At 27.3% G+C, this 18944-nt stretch overlaps 1 protein-coding gene across 1 annotated transcript in view; it reads right to left on the bottom strand.

The window, feature by feature from the left end:
• LOC136075149 (uncharacterized) overlaps window positions 1-18944 on the bottom strand; it is a 65688-nt gene that overhangs the window by 22818 nt on the left and 23926 nt on the right. The window contains exons 6-9 of the mRNA XM_065787500.1: window positions 10816-13330; window positions 8585-8628; window positions 2961-2985; window positions 2520-2575 (exon numbers count right to left, since the gene is read on the bottom strand). Of these exons, the coding sequence (XP_065643572.1) occupies window positions 2520-2575; window positions 2961-2985; window positions 8585-8628; window positions 10816-13330 (2640 nt within the window). The remainder of the gene's footprint in view (window positions 1-2519; window positions 2576-2960; window positions 2986-8584; window positions 8629-10815; window positions 13331-18944) is intronic.

Genomic DNA, 18944 nt, shown 5'->3' with positions numbered 1-18944 from the left:
GATCTCATGCGTGCAAAGATCTCGTTGCTCTGGTTTTTGAGACGTTCCGTACATTTCTTCGAGCATCTGAAAGCAAAATATCTCATTAGATTATGCTGATATAAATGTTCGAGGTAGGCCTAAATACCATAGCCATACTCTAAAAAATGATGTTTCAGTAATTCGGCTATAATTTTACATACATTTGGCTACTGTTTAAGGTCAATTCACTAGCCTAAATGGAACGATATGGAAAGTGTTGGATTAGCTTTATCTAAGTCGTTTTTATGAAAACATGTTGCATGGTATGTAACAAACAAATTTTTAAAACGCCAATTGGGTATCGAAATTGAAATACAAATCTCACCTGCAATCAGTTCCAACAGTAGTAGCAGGTACAGTTCTTCCTTTGTAGTCAATGTACTCTTTACCTTTCACTCTAATTTCTTTAACAACATTCCTTTTCCTATTCTTCCACTGCTAGTACTAGGTTCTTCATCCATTATAAGTCTTTTTCATTAAAACAACGAGATGAATTGTAATAATTACAATTCATAACGCATTTTAATTATTAAATTGCGTGGGAGAAACCCTGTACGGCGGATTTAACTGACGTAGTTTCCTTGTGGAAATATAAATAAAGCCTAAACGGTTTTTCATGAGCATATTTGAGTTGTTTTTTAAAGTATAAGTTGAACGAGGAACTTTTGTAGAGGCAGTTTTTTTAATGAATAAAAAAGATCTGAAATTGAAACATTGTGTTCACTGCGAGAAAACTACATGAATAATAAAATAAGCCCAAATAACCTCAAACTCGTAACCAAAACAAAACAAAAATTGAATTAAAAACATCTGAAAGTTACCAGCAGAACACAGCTGGTTTCCTCAGTGCTGCCAACAAAAACCTTCTAAGTCACTGACCTAGAACCTTTTAGTTTACATACAATATTTCAGCTCTCTATTCAACGTGTACGGAGAGGTCTGACAGAATGTTTTCCAATACAATGTTGGAACTGTCTTCAAAGAACAAATTTCCATCAAAAAGTCAAATATTAAAAAAAAATGACTTAGAACGTTTTTGTATACATTGATTCAAGTAGTAAAAGAGTTTATTTGAGAAATAATTTTAGCAATAATAACTTTAGCAATGAAAGCCTTAGTGATTTGCATGTCTAACAACTGGTTAACCTGCTTAACTAAAATGGCAAGACGAGTATCGCCATTAAATTTAATAGTTGAATTATAAGAAAAGTTCTCTGCAAATAGTTGTGATTATCCATGGAAGAGTTAATCAGACCAGACGCATGATAGAGTATTTAAAAAAGAGTCAAATTAAAGTTCAACTTTTATAGCATAATAGTATTTTTCAGTCACAGCAATTAGCAAGTCAGCTCTAGAATGAGAAGATTAGAAGAAGTTGTTAAATTTAAGATAATATTTTAGAAATTTAGAGATACAAATTTGGAAAGTTGTTCTGCTTTATATATGGGTGAGTTAATTAGACCTGATCCATGATAGAATTGTTGACTTGTTGAAAAAGTTGACTTGACTTTATTTAATTTGTATGATGGGAATTAAAGTCACTAACAATATTTGCAGAGGTGTAAAAGATAGGGCCAGAAATAGGGAGAACTTTTTTTTCCGAAATGAGAACTAAAAAAGAGCAGACTTAAGAAGAAGGTGCAAACAAATAAAAAAAGAAAGAACAAAATAAAGAGAAGAGGTGTGAAGCGATAGCATACAAAATAATGACCTGAGGTATCAAGCATGATTTCCTAACAAATAGGTGAATGAATTTGATGTGTAAATATATGCCCTAATATATATTTTTTTTGAGTCTTTGCAAAGCAAAGGATAGTAGCCATAAGTATTAAAATCTCATACCGGATAGCCAAGTCTGGTAAATTTAGCATAAGGAAAGATTCAACTAATGGAAATTTACTTCAAAGAACATGAATATTTGTGAAAAATAATTCGAAACAGCTAGATGGTTGTGATGGTTTTTTAATATTTTTGATTACTTTAGGTATGGTTTAGGTTAAAGAAAACTTGACTTATTTATAGATAGAGCATGGCATTTCAAGCAATGAGCTAGACAGTTGATTCAGTCTTGCTAAATAACCAAATGTCATTATTTAGGACTCCTCATATGGCCCTGATAAAGCAAACCAAAAACTCTAACAGGGACATCATGCATATGCAACATGGCCCTGTATTTTTCAGATATTTTACAGCCAGCTCTTATCCTCACTAGGAGATAACAGGAAGAAGTGCATGACCATTATGAAGAAGACAGAAGCAAACATCTATAGTTGAGTCAAGAAGATCCAGCATTCATTATCCTAGACAGGAAACAATGTAAATTAGCTTTACATCTTTGCTAGCGTAATAGATGAAAAAAGGGTGCAAAGCTAATCAACGCAATTATTCTAATCACCCCCTAAGTTTTTGCGTAGGAGACTTTATCAAGAACAATCAATTATTGTTGATAGAGTATATAAATATTATTAATACTAAAGTTATCTTTTAAAAAAACTTACCTTTCTCAAGTTCTGCTTTTTCTGATTTGGTCAACTCAAAAGCTGTACTTTTATAGCTAAAGAATTAAAACAAACTTTGGCGCAATGGCATAACAATAGACTCTATATAATAATAATAATAATAATAATAATAATAATAATAATAATAATAACAATAATAATAATAATAATAGAGAAAAATAATAATAATCATCGTAAAAACTCTTTCTGATAAATAAAAAATACTTTTCTCCTATAATAAATAAAAGTAAACTATTCTCCTAGCATTAAAAAATACATAAAAATGTCAAAGTATCAAGTTCATAGACTCAAAATTTATGCAAAAAAAGAAGTTTTTTTAAATAATTTCTTAAAAACACACTTAACAAAACAACAAATGTAAATAAATAATGTGAAGCTATTGCTAATATTATTACAAACAAATATTTACAAAGTACTTACTCTATTTTCTTTGTATCAGATTTCCCTAAAAATTATTAAAATTTTTATATTATAACTAAGTAAAAAAAAAAATCAATTATTTCAGTCATCTAAGTTTGACTTATCAAGATGAATATTTTCAAATTTATATCTTTTATTTTTAATTGTTTCTAATTATAAAACTGAGTAAGAAATATATAAGTAAAAATGCAACAGTGGATTAAAAAATAAGTTTTTTAATCCACTGTTGCACTTTAAACATTCATGTGTTACTTGTCATTAGCGTCACTCACAAGTCACACTGTTATGTGTGTCACTAACAATAATTATCCAGGGAGACAAAATAGAACTATACAGGGTAAAATATACAGAGTAAACTATACAGAGACAAAATATAATTACACAATACAGGACTCTTTCTCTTTTCTGCAAATCATGTTAGCTATCATCTCTAGTACCATTAACTTATTCTTGCTGGACTCATCATTCAGCAAAGTCTCATTCAGCTATTCTAGATCCTTTTTGCGTTTTGAGACAGTCTTGAACAAATTTGGGAGACATTTGGACTTTGCCCAAATTATTTTCTAAAACAGCCCCTGTTCAGTTATTGTATCTGTACCTGCATGATCTAAAACTCTTTTTCATCTGGTTTATTTCCTAACACTTTACCCCTTTCGACTTTCTCCCATCCTGGCTTATACAACTGGATACCTGGCTTATACAACTGGTTTCCTGGCTTATACAACTGGTTTCCTGGCTTATACAACTGGGTAATTCCATGTCAAATGACCCAGGTCACGTTGACGTACATATAAAATTTTGCAGATTTTTATAAATTTAAGAGTACTTATTAAAATCAGAATTCCTTGAAAATTTTAGCCTCTGGCTCCAAGAAGATCCTAAAATATGACTGACTTACTTTTAGCAAATCTTGTCCCTTCAGAACTGCAACATTCATTTAGAGGTTTCAAGGTACATAACTTTGAAAATATTTAATCTTTTTACTTAAAAATTTATAACTTGCAATTTTTTGGGGTGAAAAATCCAATCAAATGATCAAAAGTGTAACAAATTATGATTTTTTACTTGTAATTATCAATTTAAATAAATTTAGGCAAGTTTTTATACACCTTTTTTTAATTCTCAAGAAACTCATGTCGCTTTAATGATAAAAATCATTCACATCATTCTATATTCATTGATCTTTCAGAAAATATAAACATTTATTCTGCAAGTATGTGGATCACCATGTATGAATAACAGGGAACGGTCCCCACTTTTTTGTAGTGGAATACTGCGATTGATTTTTCACTACCCTTCAGAATTGGTGGAGCTCTAAAACTTTTGGCATTTATGTAATGCTGATAAATGTGCATTTTAAAATTATTTTTAGGGCCCCAAGACATAATGGTAGACTGGGCAAGTGCCCCACCTTTTGTAGAGGAATCTTGTGATAGATTTTTTACTATCTTCCACACAAACTTGAGCTCTGAAAATTTTAGCATATGTATAATCCTGATGAACGCGTGTTAAAGTTGTTTCCAGGGCGGACAACTAAATGTTTTATGACCCAAGACACTGGGGCTATGTCGTATTTGTTTTTTGTTTTTTTTTTAATTTTGTGCGCAGATATTGTAAAGCTTTTTGTGGTTTTTATACTGTGCCCCACGATCTGAATAATAAAGAATCTTTGAAACATTGGGATAAGTTTTTTTTAAATAATAAACTATTTTTTTCTGAACCTAATCCACAAAACCAGTGTCATGCTCACTAACTTTTGACAAGAAACAAAACAACTTTTCTTTAAGCTGGTCATTTGTGTTTAATAAATAGACAAATACAGAAAGTTAGAAAATTAAATTAACAATAAAACTAAAATAAATTATAATGAGTGATAACTAAAAAATGAGAATAATTCTAAGCCTCTGAAATCAAACCGCAAAAGTCAAAAATATTGAAAGCACCGTGAAGGTGCTTTTAATAAGTTAATGAGATGCTGCAGAAAAGTTCAAGCGTACGCAGCATTATATCTGCAAATAATTGAAAAAACAAGGAATAGACTGCCGAAAAAAAGAATAGCACCTGAATACACTAAGCAACAAATATCGACCGTGAAATCTCAATGCTGCTGGATGACCCGAAATTATTCTGGAAAATATTTTGTTTTAGATGAAAAAAGTTCCAGGAAATGATGTTATGCAGATAAAAGTTCTACAGCACCTACAAAAGTAAAATACAAATATAAACACAAGTTTGAACAGACAGTGATGCCGTACATTATCTGAGAGGGGAATTTCGGAGCCATTTTTCAAGCCAAGTGGTTTGGCAAGAAGTATACCAAAATCAATGTTAGAGAACAAAATATTGATTCCATTTCTTCAAAAATATCATTCAGATGTCAATTACTTGATTTGGCCGGACAAAGCATCATCGCATAACGGCAAAAAAACACAAGTCTCCTTGGAAAGCTAAAACATCCCTTGTACCAAAAAACCGCAATCCGATAAACTTACCTCAGTGTCGCCCAATTGAAGATTCCTATCGATATTTGAGTTCGCTAGTATACAAAAACGACTGGAGAGCTAAGAATTGCAAACAATTGATTCCCAAAACCAAAAGATGCATTCGTCCAATCGATATAAATGCTATACAATGCTCCTGTTCCAACATCATGACAAAACTACATTGAACTGCTGATAATGGACCATATTTAAATGTTCATTAATTTTTTCTTAAAGTGATCTACCTTCAATTAAAATAATTATAAATTTCATTTTTTAAACATTTGTTTTTATTACAGCCCGACATGAAAATTTTTTAGTTATCACCCGTTATTTTAAATTTAATTCATCTTAATTTAATAACAAACAACTTATTTAAGTTCTAAATAAAATAATTTAAAAAAAAACGGCAAGTTTTGTTTTAATTGTAAATAAAAAAAAATTGGCAAAATAAACATTTTATTTCTTTTCTAAATAAAATAATTAAAATAAAAACAGCAAAAACAAAAACTAATTTATTTTTTATTTTAAACGAACATTTTAAAAAAAGACAAAGTTTCATTTTTAAATAAAATAATTTTAAGTAAAATAATTTATTTATATTCTAAATCAAATTATCAAAATATATACAGCAAAACTAATGTTAAAATAAATTCTAAACAAAATAATTGAAATAAAAATGGCAATGTTTTATTTATACTCGAAATAAAACATTAAAAAAAAAAAGCGGAAAAACAAACTTTTTTAAAATATAAATAAACAAATAAATAAAAAAAAAACAAAAAAACAGCAAAACAAACTATTTATTTAAATTCTAAGTATAATAATTAAAGAAATTTAAAAAAATTTGAATTAATTAAAACGGCAATAGCATTTTGATTATGCAAGTTAAAAAAAATGCATTTTAAATTTTAGTAAAATTTAATGAAAAATTGATACCTTTTGACACTTTTTTTGCCTATGGTATTTTGTTCGACAAATGCAATGCAGTGATAAGCAACTAACTTGTTTATGTTTGTGATAACATTAATTTGCATTTTTTACTGTTGCTGCTTGACAGATTAATGATGTTCTGTCTGTTTTCTTTTTATTTTAAAAAGTTTTAAATTATACATGTAAAATTCTGTTAAAATCATTACTTTAAGTGGGTGACTATTTGTAATCCATATACTTGCAAATTAAAAATCTTATAAACATATGTACTTTCTTAAAACATTTTAAGAACGATCATTGAACACAGAATAATTAAAAGCCTAATGAAACAAATATAAATCAAAAAAGATTTTTGAAAACAATATTTATAAAGTTATCTTTAAAAATATTGTCTTAAAAAATTCACTTCATTGAAAACGCCAAAAAAAAATTTTGAAAAAAGTAAGGCATGGCCCTCAGTGTCCTGGCCCTATGAACCCTCTGGTCATCTGCCCTGAAAACAATTTTAACATATACTCATCAGGACTACACTAATACTGAAGTTTTCAAAGCTCTTGTTTATCTGGAAAACAGTAAATAATGTATTCTAAATAGTGGGACGTTATCCATATATGGAAATTCATATACTAGGAGATCAAAATCCTTATATTTTCTGGAAGATCAATGAATATAGAATGATGTGTAAAATATTTTTTATATCATCAAGTCCACTTTATTTATCATATCAAGACACACCAAGGCAAAATTTATTTAAATTGATAAATACAGGTACTTAAAAAACAATTTTTTACATTTTTGATAACTTCATTGGAATTGCCACCCCTAAAAATAGCAAGTTACAAATTTTTAAGTTTAAAAAGGAATTAATTTAAAAGTTATGTAACTTGAAGCCTCTAAATAAACGTTTCAATTCTGAGAGGACAAGAAGGGTCTAGCCAACATCTGTTAAAAGTAAAATGATTATATTTCAGGATCTTCTAAAATATCAAAACTTTCTAAAAAATGGGCTATAATATGAAAACTAAAAGCACAAAGTCATCAATTTATAATAAATTAAAAAAGTACAAAGTAATGTGCAAAGCTATAATTATTTTTTTAACAGTCTGTTAAATTTAGAGGAAGAAGTTGTTTGAATGATTTTATCAAAATATCAAGTAGACTTTTTTCAGAAGTTAGCATAATAAATACTATAAAAAATATATTTTCGCATTACATTTAATCAAAGCAACGACCTGCAAATCTATTAAAAATTAGTAATATTTCTATTTATCCTTGAATTACTGGTAAATCAAGTATATATTGATCTTTTAAATAAAGCTGTGGTGTCCTGCCTTGTCAGTACAGAAAGACAGATACATTTTTTTAGTTTATAATTAACACCTAGTTAACTTACCGAACAATTTTGGAATTACCTAGTTAACTTACCGATCAATTTCGGAAAAATGTTCCATAGATGGTGCTCTTATCAAGATCCATGATAACTGTCAATTCATAATACTAATTCATAATCAACTTATAATATTTATATTCCTGTCTCATATCTCAAAATCCTCAAAAAGTGACCTTAATTCTTATAATAAAGGATCATAAATTAGTATTGCAAGTTTTAGTTAGTCGCCTATTTGGCTAGATTCAAAAAAATATTAATTTGCCCACCTAAAACAATAAGTTAATAATATAACAGTTGTCACACAAGGCTGCTGTCAATATAATAAATAAAGTAATTTGTAATCGATTGTTTAAAATAAGAAAACCAACACTGAGACATTATTATTACTCAAATCAAGTCAAAATTTGACAAAACACAAAGAAACATTTTAAAACACAAAGACATTACAAACTAAAACAAATTAGAGATAAAACATATTGGAATCAAGAATGAGAAAATTGCAAGCGCAATAAAAAATGAAGTTTTATGGATTGTGAATGCAATGGATTTGTTGTATTTATTTCAAGGAAAAATTGATAGAAAAAGATCCACAAAAATTCAAAATCCTTAAGAACCACTATTCTTACTGATATAGTTTTTATAACTTTAGTATGTAGTTATCTGCAAGAATATTAATTAGTATATTTCTTAAACAGTATTTAATGTTTTAATGCAAGTATAAAAATATAAAATTTTAAAAAAAATTTAATTAGAATTAGAATAAAATTAGAAATAATCCGGAAACCTTGTTGCAATATTAACAACACAAAAATAAAAACAACCTTTTTTGGCAAGTTCTGCAGTTTGATAAGCCTTTCTTGCATACCTAAATCAAGTTTAAAAATAATGTAAGAATGAATTTTTAGTGAAAAATACATAAAACCAAAATAAAAAATTAAATCAGTTAAATAAGTTAGTATTAATAAAATTATCATCAACCTTGTGTATATTTAATAGTGACTTTTCATCAACATAGTTTATATAAAAAGCTAAAGATATTGAAAGGTAAAAAATATTATTCTGGTTTAAAAGATATTTATCAATTACTAAAATATGAATTACTTTAAACATTAAATAATAAAACAAAAAATAGACTAAGTACCGTAATTATTTAAAATTTATATAAGTGGTTTGATTTAAAATTTGTTACACTTTTGTTAAAGAGTAGTTACTTCTGTAAAGCTGTGACAAATGTTTTGAGTGTGTTTATAAAACAGCAAGATGTAAATACTTTGAAAGTCACTTTAGACACAGTAGTAGGAGTAATAAGAATGTCTCTCTATCAATAATATATATATATAGAAGACCGATCAATTTGTCAGTGATATCAGAAATTATGTAATGAAAAGGTTAGAAAGAAACGATTTGATAATCTTGAAAACTTTTCCAGATACATCATATGAATCAAGCTTATGATATGATCAACATGCCAAACTTTGTCAGAAGCTTTAGATATGTCAAGAGCAACAGCCAAAGTCTTTTTGCCTCAATCTAATGAAAAAATAATCTTTGGACAAAGGAGTTAGCAAGTAAACCGTAGAGCAAGAGAATCAATTAGCATTGATTAAATGAGTATTTAAGTCACCATCAACAACAATATTGGCGGAAGGGTAAAGAGAGAGGGCATGGTTAATTTAATCAAAAATTTCATCTTAAAGATTGCAGTTGTGGGAAAAGGAAGCACAATAAAGAACAGAGAGAAAGGCAATAGATTGAAGAACATAAAAAAATAGTTAAAGTATTCAAACTTGATTTTAAACATTGTTGAATTGATGTATACCCCCAAGTTAGGCATATAACTAATGGAGTCTTTGTGAATCAAAAGATAATTTGTTAATCAAAAGATAGTACCCATTAACAATGAGATCTGAAGAAAAAATAGTGAAATTTAGATTAGTCTCACTAAGTCTGTTGAATTTTGCAAGAGGTAAGATTCAACTAATAGAAGGTTGCTTCGCAGACCACAAATATTTGGAAAAGCAATATAAAAACATTTAAGTGGTGGGGCTGATTTTTTTATGTTTATTGTTTAGTGTTACTTTTGGCATTACATAATTTTAAATTTTCATAAGAAACTGAGTCATAGATTAGGCACAACCTCCAAAGCAATGAGCTATTCAATTTTTTCAGTCCTGTTAATTAACCCTACCGTCGTAACCTAGAGCTCCTTATGCAGACTCGACAATGTGCACCATAAACATTAAGAGGGACACCATCTATGCACAACATGGCTTTATAATTCGCTGATATTTTGCAACTGTTGATGAAATCAGCCTCTCGGAAAGCTAATACAGATTTCGGAAAACCTTACTACCAGACAGCCTCAGAACTATTAAACTGAGTTTTAGAACTGTACTCTCATTAGATGATAACAGGAAGAGTTGCATAGTCACTATCAGGAGACATTTAAGTTATAAGCTTTTTAAAAACATTCAAGTTCTTATCTTATATGTTAAGATAAGTTTTTGAACTTGAATCAAATTTGACCAGAATCAATTTTGATCTGAATGAAACCTCCTGTTCAACTGCATATTTTTCATGGAGTTTTATTAGAAATAGATATAGATTTTGGCATATATAAATCATAGATTTTATTGTGCACTAAAAGAATTGAGAGAGGTTAGAGGTTATTGCTTATGACATCAATAAAGATTTTGTTTTCAAAATTAAACAACTTTTTCTAACAATATGAGATATAAAAGCTATCTTTGAGTAAAAAAAGTCTTCTTTATCTTTATCTTTAATAGTTTTTTTATCCCAGTATTTTCAAGTGATCTTAAAATTTCTTTCTTCGATTCCTTTAACAGACCCTTTACAAAAAATTCTATAATTGGCTTCTTATATACATTAACCTTTTATTTTAATTAATTCAATTTAATAATAATTTAGTAGTGATTTCAAACACATATTTTAGTGTTGATATTAAAATAAATTATTAGAAATAATTCTGAAAAAAACAAACAACTTAAGCATGAATGTGTATTCACAAATTACAAAACAAAACAAGACATACATATTATCATGTTCCATGTCAATTTTAAATTTTTCTTTCTTTCGATAAACTTCAAATTCCATAGTTCTGTAAGCATAATTATTTGCTTTAATTTCAATTTTCTTAATCAATTCGGATGTCCATTTAGTTATTATCCACCCAACAGAATTTTTCAACAGATTTGATTTTATACCATTTTTTCCCAAAACAAGAAATGTTAAATGAGAATTTGATCTGGCCATAGCATTTATAACAGCGTGTCGAAGATAAATGTCATTTGGGTCTACAAATATAATAACAGATTCTGATTCTGCTCCAGAAAACCCTTTGTAATCAGTTACAAGTATATGAGATTTAATATTTGTTTCTTGTATAACCTTTCCTTTTTCTTCAATTGATGGTGTATACTTGCACAAATATGGAGTATATGTTATTGCTTTGAACAATTTTTTTCTTGAATTAGCTTTTTTTATTGCATATGAAACTGAAATAACTTCATCCATATTGTTGCAAATAACAACTGTTTTCGGCCCATTTTCAAAAATACAATGTTTTCTTAGTATATCTGATAATAGATGGACAGAATTTAAATCTGCAATGTTTGAAAAAGGAAAATGTATTAACTTTGGCTTTATTCCTTTAATGGAATGTCCAAAGTTAGTTTTATCAAACACACAGCTTATTTCTATGCAATTTGAACCTTTAGGATCACTTTTAATATATTTATGCAAAGAATCTGAATCATAATCATAATATGTTCTTGTTGTTTCATTTATAATTGGATTTAAACCATCTGCAACAGTTGCTTCATTAGGTTTCATATCTAATTTATATTCACTTCTAATATTGTTACGAGGCTCTTCTGTTAATCCAATATCATTAAATGGTACTACTGTTGAGTTTTGTCCAGGCCTATTTATTGGGTTATCGCTTGAAAATCTAATAACAGTTTGTTTTTCCTCAATAGCCTTTTGAAAACTATCTATTAACAATTTAATACCTTGTGTTACTCTCATTGATTTTTTTAGAGTTACAATCTTCATAGATTTTCCTAAATATTCTTCAGTGAAACAACCTTTTTGTATGTTAATTTTATCAGTTGTGTTTTCATTTACTAATTCACTATTCTTTTTAACACTTTCAGGAATAAAAACCACTAAACATTTATTTAACTTATTTGAAGGCTCTAAAAATTTTTCATTTATTTTTTTTACATCTTCTTCTTTGAAGTATTCATCAGAAAGTTCTTCTAAAACAAAACACACATCATCATCTGTTATAGTTGCATAATGCTCAAGTATATCTGGAATGGAAATTTCATCTTTGACTTGAGGTACTTTATTCCATAAACCAAATAAGTTATTACAAATGACAGTAAAGTTAGTAGGTTTATCTTTTATACCTTTAATAAACTGATGCATTTCATACTCATACAAAGAAAAATGATTGCAGCATATGTAATACAAAGTTACAGATCTATCGCTAACATTTTTAATAATATTTCTAACAATCACTTTTCCTACCACAGATTTTCCGGAACCGAATCCTCCAGTAATAATTTTTTTTTTATTTTTTCCCTCATCTATTATTGCATTAATTTGTTCAATATTGAGAACCAATGACGTAACTTGTTCTTGAATATTACCTTTATAATAGGGAAAATTTATATGTAAAATGAACATCATTGCTAAGCCAGTCATTTTTTTGAAAAGTTCATTTTTTTCTATGGTTATTTGATTATCATCAACTATAAAACCTTCAGATTTTGTGATCTTTTTTAACCAAAGTTTGAATTTTTCTACATCTTCAAGTTCATCTTCACATAAAAAATTAAAATTAGATTCGAATTTAAATTGGTCAGAAAATAGAAAACGTAGTTTTTCTGGTAATGATTCTTGCTTAATTGTAGGTAAAACCAAAACTCCTGATATAAATAATTGTTTATTATATATAAGATCTTTGTAGATGTTAATAAATAATATAATATCTGTTAAACAATTCTCAGATTCAATTTTAATGCAGTCTAATAAAGATTTATCACACTCCTTGTAAACAATACGAGCAATGATAACATGACTATGATCGGAGAGAAATAATACAAAGCTATTTTTGTATGTTTGTATTTTTTTAAATTTTTTAACATCAATTTTTAACAGAGATGCATGAGCATATAAATTATATTCTGGTAGCAGAGAGCAAATTTTTCTGTATTTTGTTGTTCCTTGTTTTCGATACTTTTCAATTTTTTCTATTTTTTGTTGTTCCTTGTTTTTGTTTTGTTTTGAGGAAAAATAACTGTGAAACTTTAAAATAACATAGTTTTCTTCAAAATTTTTGAAAAGAGGAACATAATTTACATCATCAGAAATGTTTATGTTGTAGTATTCTAGTCCAGTGCGCCCTTTACAATCTTTCCATGAGAAAGAAAGAATACTTTTTTTATCTATATACTTTAAAAATTCATTCTTGTCATCTGTAATTCCTTTAGGCAATGACACAGTCATACTATTGAATTTGATCTTATTATTCCATTCAACTAAAAAAAATTCATTTTAAATTAATATCTTTAAAGAATTTTAAAACTTTTACCAAACTTCAAAAGAAAAATTAAAAAAGTGAAATTTTGTTAAAAAATCAGTTAAAAGAAGTTATTAAATAAAACGTTTATTCAGAAATTATAAAAAAACCTTAGTGCAATATCTAATAAAACTATTTAACTGAATTAGAAAAGTTGACTTTATGGTAATTTAATAGATTTTTTATTAAAGGTTTTTTTTCTTCCTTCTAAAAAATCAGCGATGTTATTTCCAAGAGACATTAAATTTGTTAAATATTTGTTTCTTCTTTCTTTGAGTTTTGAAATAGCTATATCAAATGATTCTTGACAAAAAGACAAGGCGAAACTTTTTGATCAAAATGCTTTCAAGATATCTAAAGATGTAAAACATTTTAGATCCCATTCTTAATGATCTGTCTGCCCCTGAGTTAATACTCACTAATTCAGAAGTTGATCTTAAAAGGCAATCAGCTGAGTGCTTAGAAATAATTCAGGTTGGAGCTACTGCTCCTTTTAAAAGTGATGTTGACATCATGACAAGTGAAAAGGTTTTTGATTATTTTTCGTTCAAAACTAAATGAAAGAAAAGTGATGTTGATAAAGATTTTTATAATGTTGTGTTAGAAAGAGTGTTTGGAGAAACTAAATGAAAAAAAACCCTGATATTAGTGTACTTTACTGAATAATAATGTACTTAAATTTACTGAAAACTCTATTCTTTATTATCCAAAATAATAGGATTTTCTAATGATACCAAAAATCTATACAAAAGACATTTTGAAAGATTTAATCTTAATTGAAAATAGCCCACCAATTAATTCAAAAGACAAGAGTGCTCCAGAATCTAAAGAGGAGTAAAATTGATGAACTTTATGAATATTTATTTAAACTACTTTTTTTTTATCAGAGTCAGTTACTAGAAAAAATGAATAAAGTTATAGGGTAAGGAGATGATTGACAGAAGACTTGAAAAGTTGAAGGTTATTTGAGACAGGAAAATATGAAGATGGGAGAGACTTCAAAAGGGTTAAAGTATGGGGAAAAAAACTAGAGTAATAAAAGTTTTTAGAGCATGCAAGGACAGATACAGTATAAGAATGAGGCTTTGCTGAATGACAATTCAAGCAAGAAAAAGTTTTAGATGATTGAACTAGAGATGATAACTCCTTGGAGCAGCGATTATAGTAGTATTTGTAAAAAAGAGAAAGTAATGCAACTTTATGACAATGGGATAGAGGCTCAGGTTTAGCAGATAAAGCAGGTCCAACTACGTTTACAATGCATTTTTAGACCTTGTCTAAGAATGAAAGAGCATCATTGAAAGAACCAGCACAAATATGACAACAGTATTCCATTAATAGATTTGTAATAGGTAGAGAATAGAATCAGAAGTTAGAATATGGAAAAACGATAAAAAAAAAAAGTCAACCTTAGCTAATGCTAATTTAGCAATTGATTGTATATATATAGTTTTTATAAAAGATTAGTAGTAAACAATAATCCAAGATTGTTATGGCTTTTTCAACTATAAACACGTTGTTACTTTTTAAAAAAGAATTAATAATGCTTGAAGCGTCTAATAAACAATTAAAAGGTTTGGAAAAGTTAAACTCAGCCCTTTTCTCTTTGCCACCTTCATCTGTGGAAGCTACTCAACTGTTTAGTGCAACTGGTTTATTCATTACTAAATTTAGAACATCATTATAGTAATAATTTGATTAATAAATTATGTTTCTTAATGATAAATTTAGCCAGAAAAAAATAGCTTTAATGTGTTTGGCTGAAGAAATAAGTCAATTGTTTTATTCTTGATAAAACAAAACAAGCTATCATATATAATATTTTGATATATTGCTCTATTGATAACCAAAATATAAGCTTAAAAATTGCTTCAGTTTTTACAATGCACCAATTTACTTTGTACAAAAAGCAAATGTTATTATTTATTCCATAATTATTTGAACTTATCATATATTATCAGGTCTCACCCCAAAATACAATAAAAATAATTTATCAAAGCTATTTATTATAATAAATTTTTATTATATTATTATAATATTGCTACTGTGAATTGTAAATAATAGATGATAGAAAAAGTATTTAATCTGCTAGTTTTTTTATTTTATTGAGGATGATGTGTTTTTAAAATATTATGGCAGTATTACAAATGTTAACAAATGTGTCAGTATTTAGCAGTTGAGAAATATGCAGATAGGCATCACCATTCACACACACGCAAACACACACACAAGTAGTAAAAATCCCGACAAAATGCTCACAAAACAAACAAAAGAAATAATTAATAATCTTTTACTTGCAAACTTTTTTTAAACTTTATTTTTTTAAAAGGTTGTGTATAAACACTCTGTCGCATGTTTTCCCAATATCAATGTTGGTATTTATAGAAAGATTTTTTTTTTTTTCTCCGTTTAAATTTAGTTGAATTACCTTTATGAATAGTTGAATTACCTTTATGAATAATTATAAATGCTTTTAAGAAAAAATAATTTTTTTTCGGAAATAACCTAATGAAGTTTATCTTTCAAAAAAATTTTGTTTAAATAAGATTTAGTTTTGATTAGTCTCTGCTAAATAAGATTTAGTTTGTTTATAGTCTCTGCTCCACTAATGCCTAAATAATAAGTCTATAAAACAAAAATAAAATAATAATAACAGTATAAATCTATAAATCAAAAAAGAAAAAAGCATAAATTTTATAGTCATTTAATATGCCTTTGTTTACTTTTTTATGAAAACAATAAAATTTATTTACTCTTTTATGTTGTTTTTTTTATAACTGACTCAGAAATTTAGGCTGAAAGTAATAGTAACAATATCTATAGCTAAAGAATCTTCCTTAATCTAAGATAAATTTAGGTTTGCTATAACAGAAACATATAGAGTTGCACTTTTTTTTTAAAAAAAAAGCAAAAACAACCATAAAAAATTGCAATTAAAACAAACTAGTTTTTTTTAGGAAAAAAAAAAATTCAATTTCTACACATTATTTTTTAATATACTCTCTAAAATAAAATTTACAGTTGAACACCTAGTTTGAGTACTATTATTATTGGAAAGTACAAAAAAGGTGTAAATAACACACATATCTTTAATAAATAAAAGTTTAAAGATTAGTTTAATTAGATTAAATTAATAAATAATAAGAAATTTTCAGCGCACTTTTGCATTACAAACAGAGCGTCATCAAAGAAAACTTCACTCCAAATTTAAATGTCTGACTCCTTATGGTTTCAAGGATATCGATACTCAGTTTCAATTACTTTTTAGATTATTTTTTTTAGCGCCATTTAATTTTTAAGCTAATTACATAAGTAAATTTAACTTATGAAATACTTGCTCAATAGTGTTGAATATTTGTACCAAAATATTTTTTAGGGAGAGTAATTCAAAAATCATACCTAAAACACTAAAAAATTAAAACTTTTCTATAAAAATTCATTTTCAAAATAATGTAACACTTTATAGAAGATTTTTTGTGCCCCATACAAAAAGATATGATTCTGAAAATTTTTCCTTGGGTTTTTTGTATAACGAACTCCTAATAATAATAAAAAAACTCAAAAGGATTTTCTCTTTTTAAACCGATTTATTTGGATTGAAAGTTTTTTAAAAAAATAAGGAAAAATTGTTATTTAATAATGAAAAAAAAAAAATTATACATATTTTATTTTTGCATTTCTATAAAAAGATTTTAGAATCTCAGGTATAGTTCTAATATATAAACTTGTTTGCATTTCACATTAAAGATCTTCACATTATACAACCTTCATGTTAAAAGAAGGATTTTCTATTTACGATATTATTTTTGGAAAATAAACTAAAAATGTTGGGTAAAACACTGAAAAAATAAAGTTAAAAAAATTTAGACTCAAATTAGTATAATACTTTTTGTATTATAATATTTTAAATACTTTTTGATGCCCCATGCAAAAAATGTTTATCTTGAGATGCCTAAAAGTTATGATTATGAAATTTTTTCCTAATGTTCTTGAAGTAACAAATGCCATAAAACAAAAAAACTGCAAGGGTTATCTTTTTATAGTCAGATTTATTTGCATTTGAAGTTTTATAATTCTAAACTCAGCAATGTTTGAATGTTTTGCAATGTGAGAATGAACAGTAAGTTTTTGTAAGTTATTTATTAGAGTATTAATTAAGCTACTTGTGATTTCTGTTAGACTTAGTAGCTCAGATTGATCTTTTGTCTTCCATTGTTTGTAGTTCATGCAATAACCATTATCTTCATCAATACTCTCTTTCTGAGAGTAGAACTCATTTTCAAAATAATATCTTTAATAGAATCTTCTGGACACAAAGGGCAACGATGTTTTATGCAATTCTTGTTAGCCCTACTACAAACAAGCGTATTAATAAGTTAATATCCTTTGATAATTCAACAACACTAATCATTAACTTAACATTTTGAAGGTAGATGCACAAACAATATGTGTGTAATTATACACATACTGTATGCGTGCCAGATGCTCATGCTGTATTGCACCATTTTAGACGATTTGAGCAAAAGTGAGAAAAACAAGTCTTTATATCAGGATAATTGGTTACAAACTTAACATACAGTAAATACAATTACCTACAAATAAGATATTTCCTTTTTTTTTTTTTTTTTTTTAGGGAAAGATAAAATAGATAAATAAAATTTTTAGCAGCAGTTTCCGTGATACCTGCTTGATATAATAAGTATCACTTAATTTTATAATTAAATATAAACCATATATTATGCAGCCATGGCGGAGTGGTTAGAGCGCTTGCTTTATGAGCAGGAGATCCAGGTTCGAAATGAGCTCTAGACATACTTTCGTGTCATGGTATGGAGGGAGGCGTGAATTTCCTGGTTAAATGTACTTCCACGGTGCTCTGTGACAAGACCGTTAGGTCTTCTTGACACCTAAAAAAAAACAAAAAAAAACAAAAAAAAACAAAAAATATATAACAACAATTTTTTTTATGCATATGTTACACCAAGGTATTGGAACTAGTAACCAGACTAGTCTATGGATAGACTTACAACACAGACATACACAATTCTGTATGTTGTAATGGACACAACAAATGTTTAATTTTTTGTCCTTGTTGTGTCTTTCAAAATTTTGATGGTGTCCTAAGATTGCTCAGTTAAAAAATAATTTTCACTTCATAAGTCTACAAAGCATAATTTTTTGTCTATTTGGTGTCTATGATTTTGTCTAAATTTACTTGATTTCATAAAACCAGAAATCTTTCATTACCGTATTATTTGAAGATTGTTATGTAGTAAATTTATAATATTAAAAAAATATTGAAATGACATCAAAACTCCAAATGACGATCATTGCCCATGATTAATTATTGTTTAAAACTTGCGTACATATTCATCAATAAAATGAAAGTAAAAAACATTTTTCTTTTTCACTATTGTTTTATTCACAAACCTAAATAAATTTTAACACCTATTGGAATCTTCTACCTACTAATCCACATTTTATAAAGGACAACTCCTTGATCACATATTTTTTAAATAATTTTATTGAAGGTGATAAAGATTTTAGTGACTAAGGAAAATTTTTTAAATGAT

The sequence above is a fragment of the Hydra vulgaris genome, chromosome 01 (genome assembly GCF_038396675.1).
Source record: "Hydra vulgaris chromosome 01, alternate assembly HydraT2T_AEP".
Classification (NCBI taxonomy): domain Eukaryota; kingdom Metazoa; phylum Cnidaria; class Hydrozoa; order Anthoathecata; family Hydridae; genus Hydra; species Hydra vulgaris.
The sequence above is the reverse complement of the archived record's forward strand: the minus strand, read 5'-3'. Positions and strand labels throughout refer to the sequence as shown.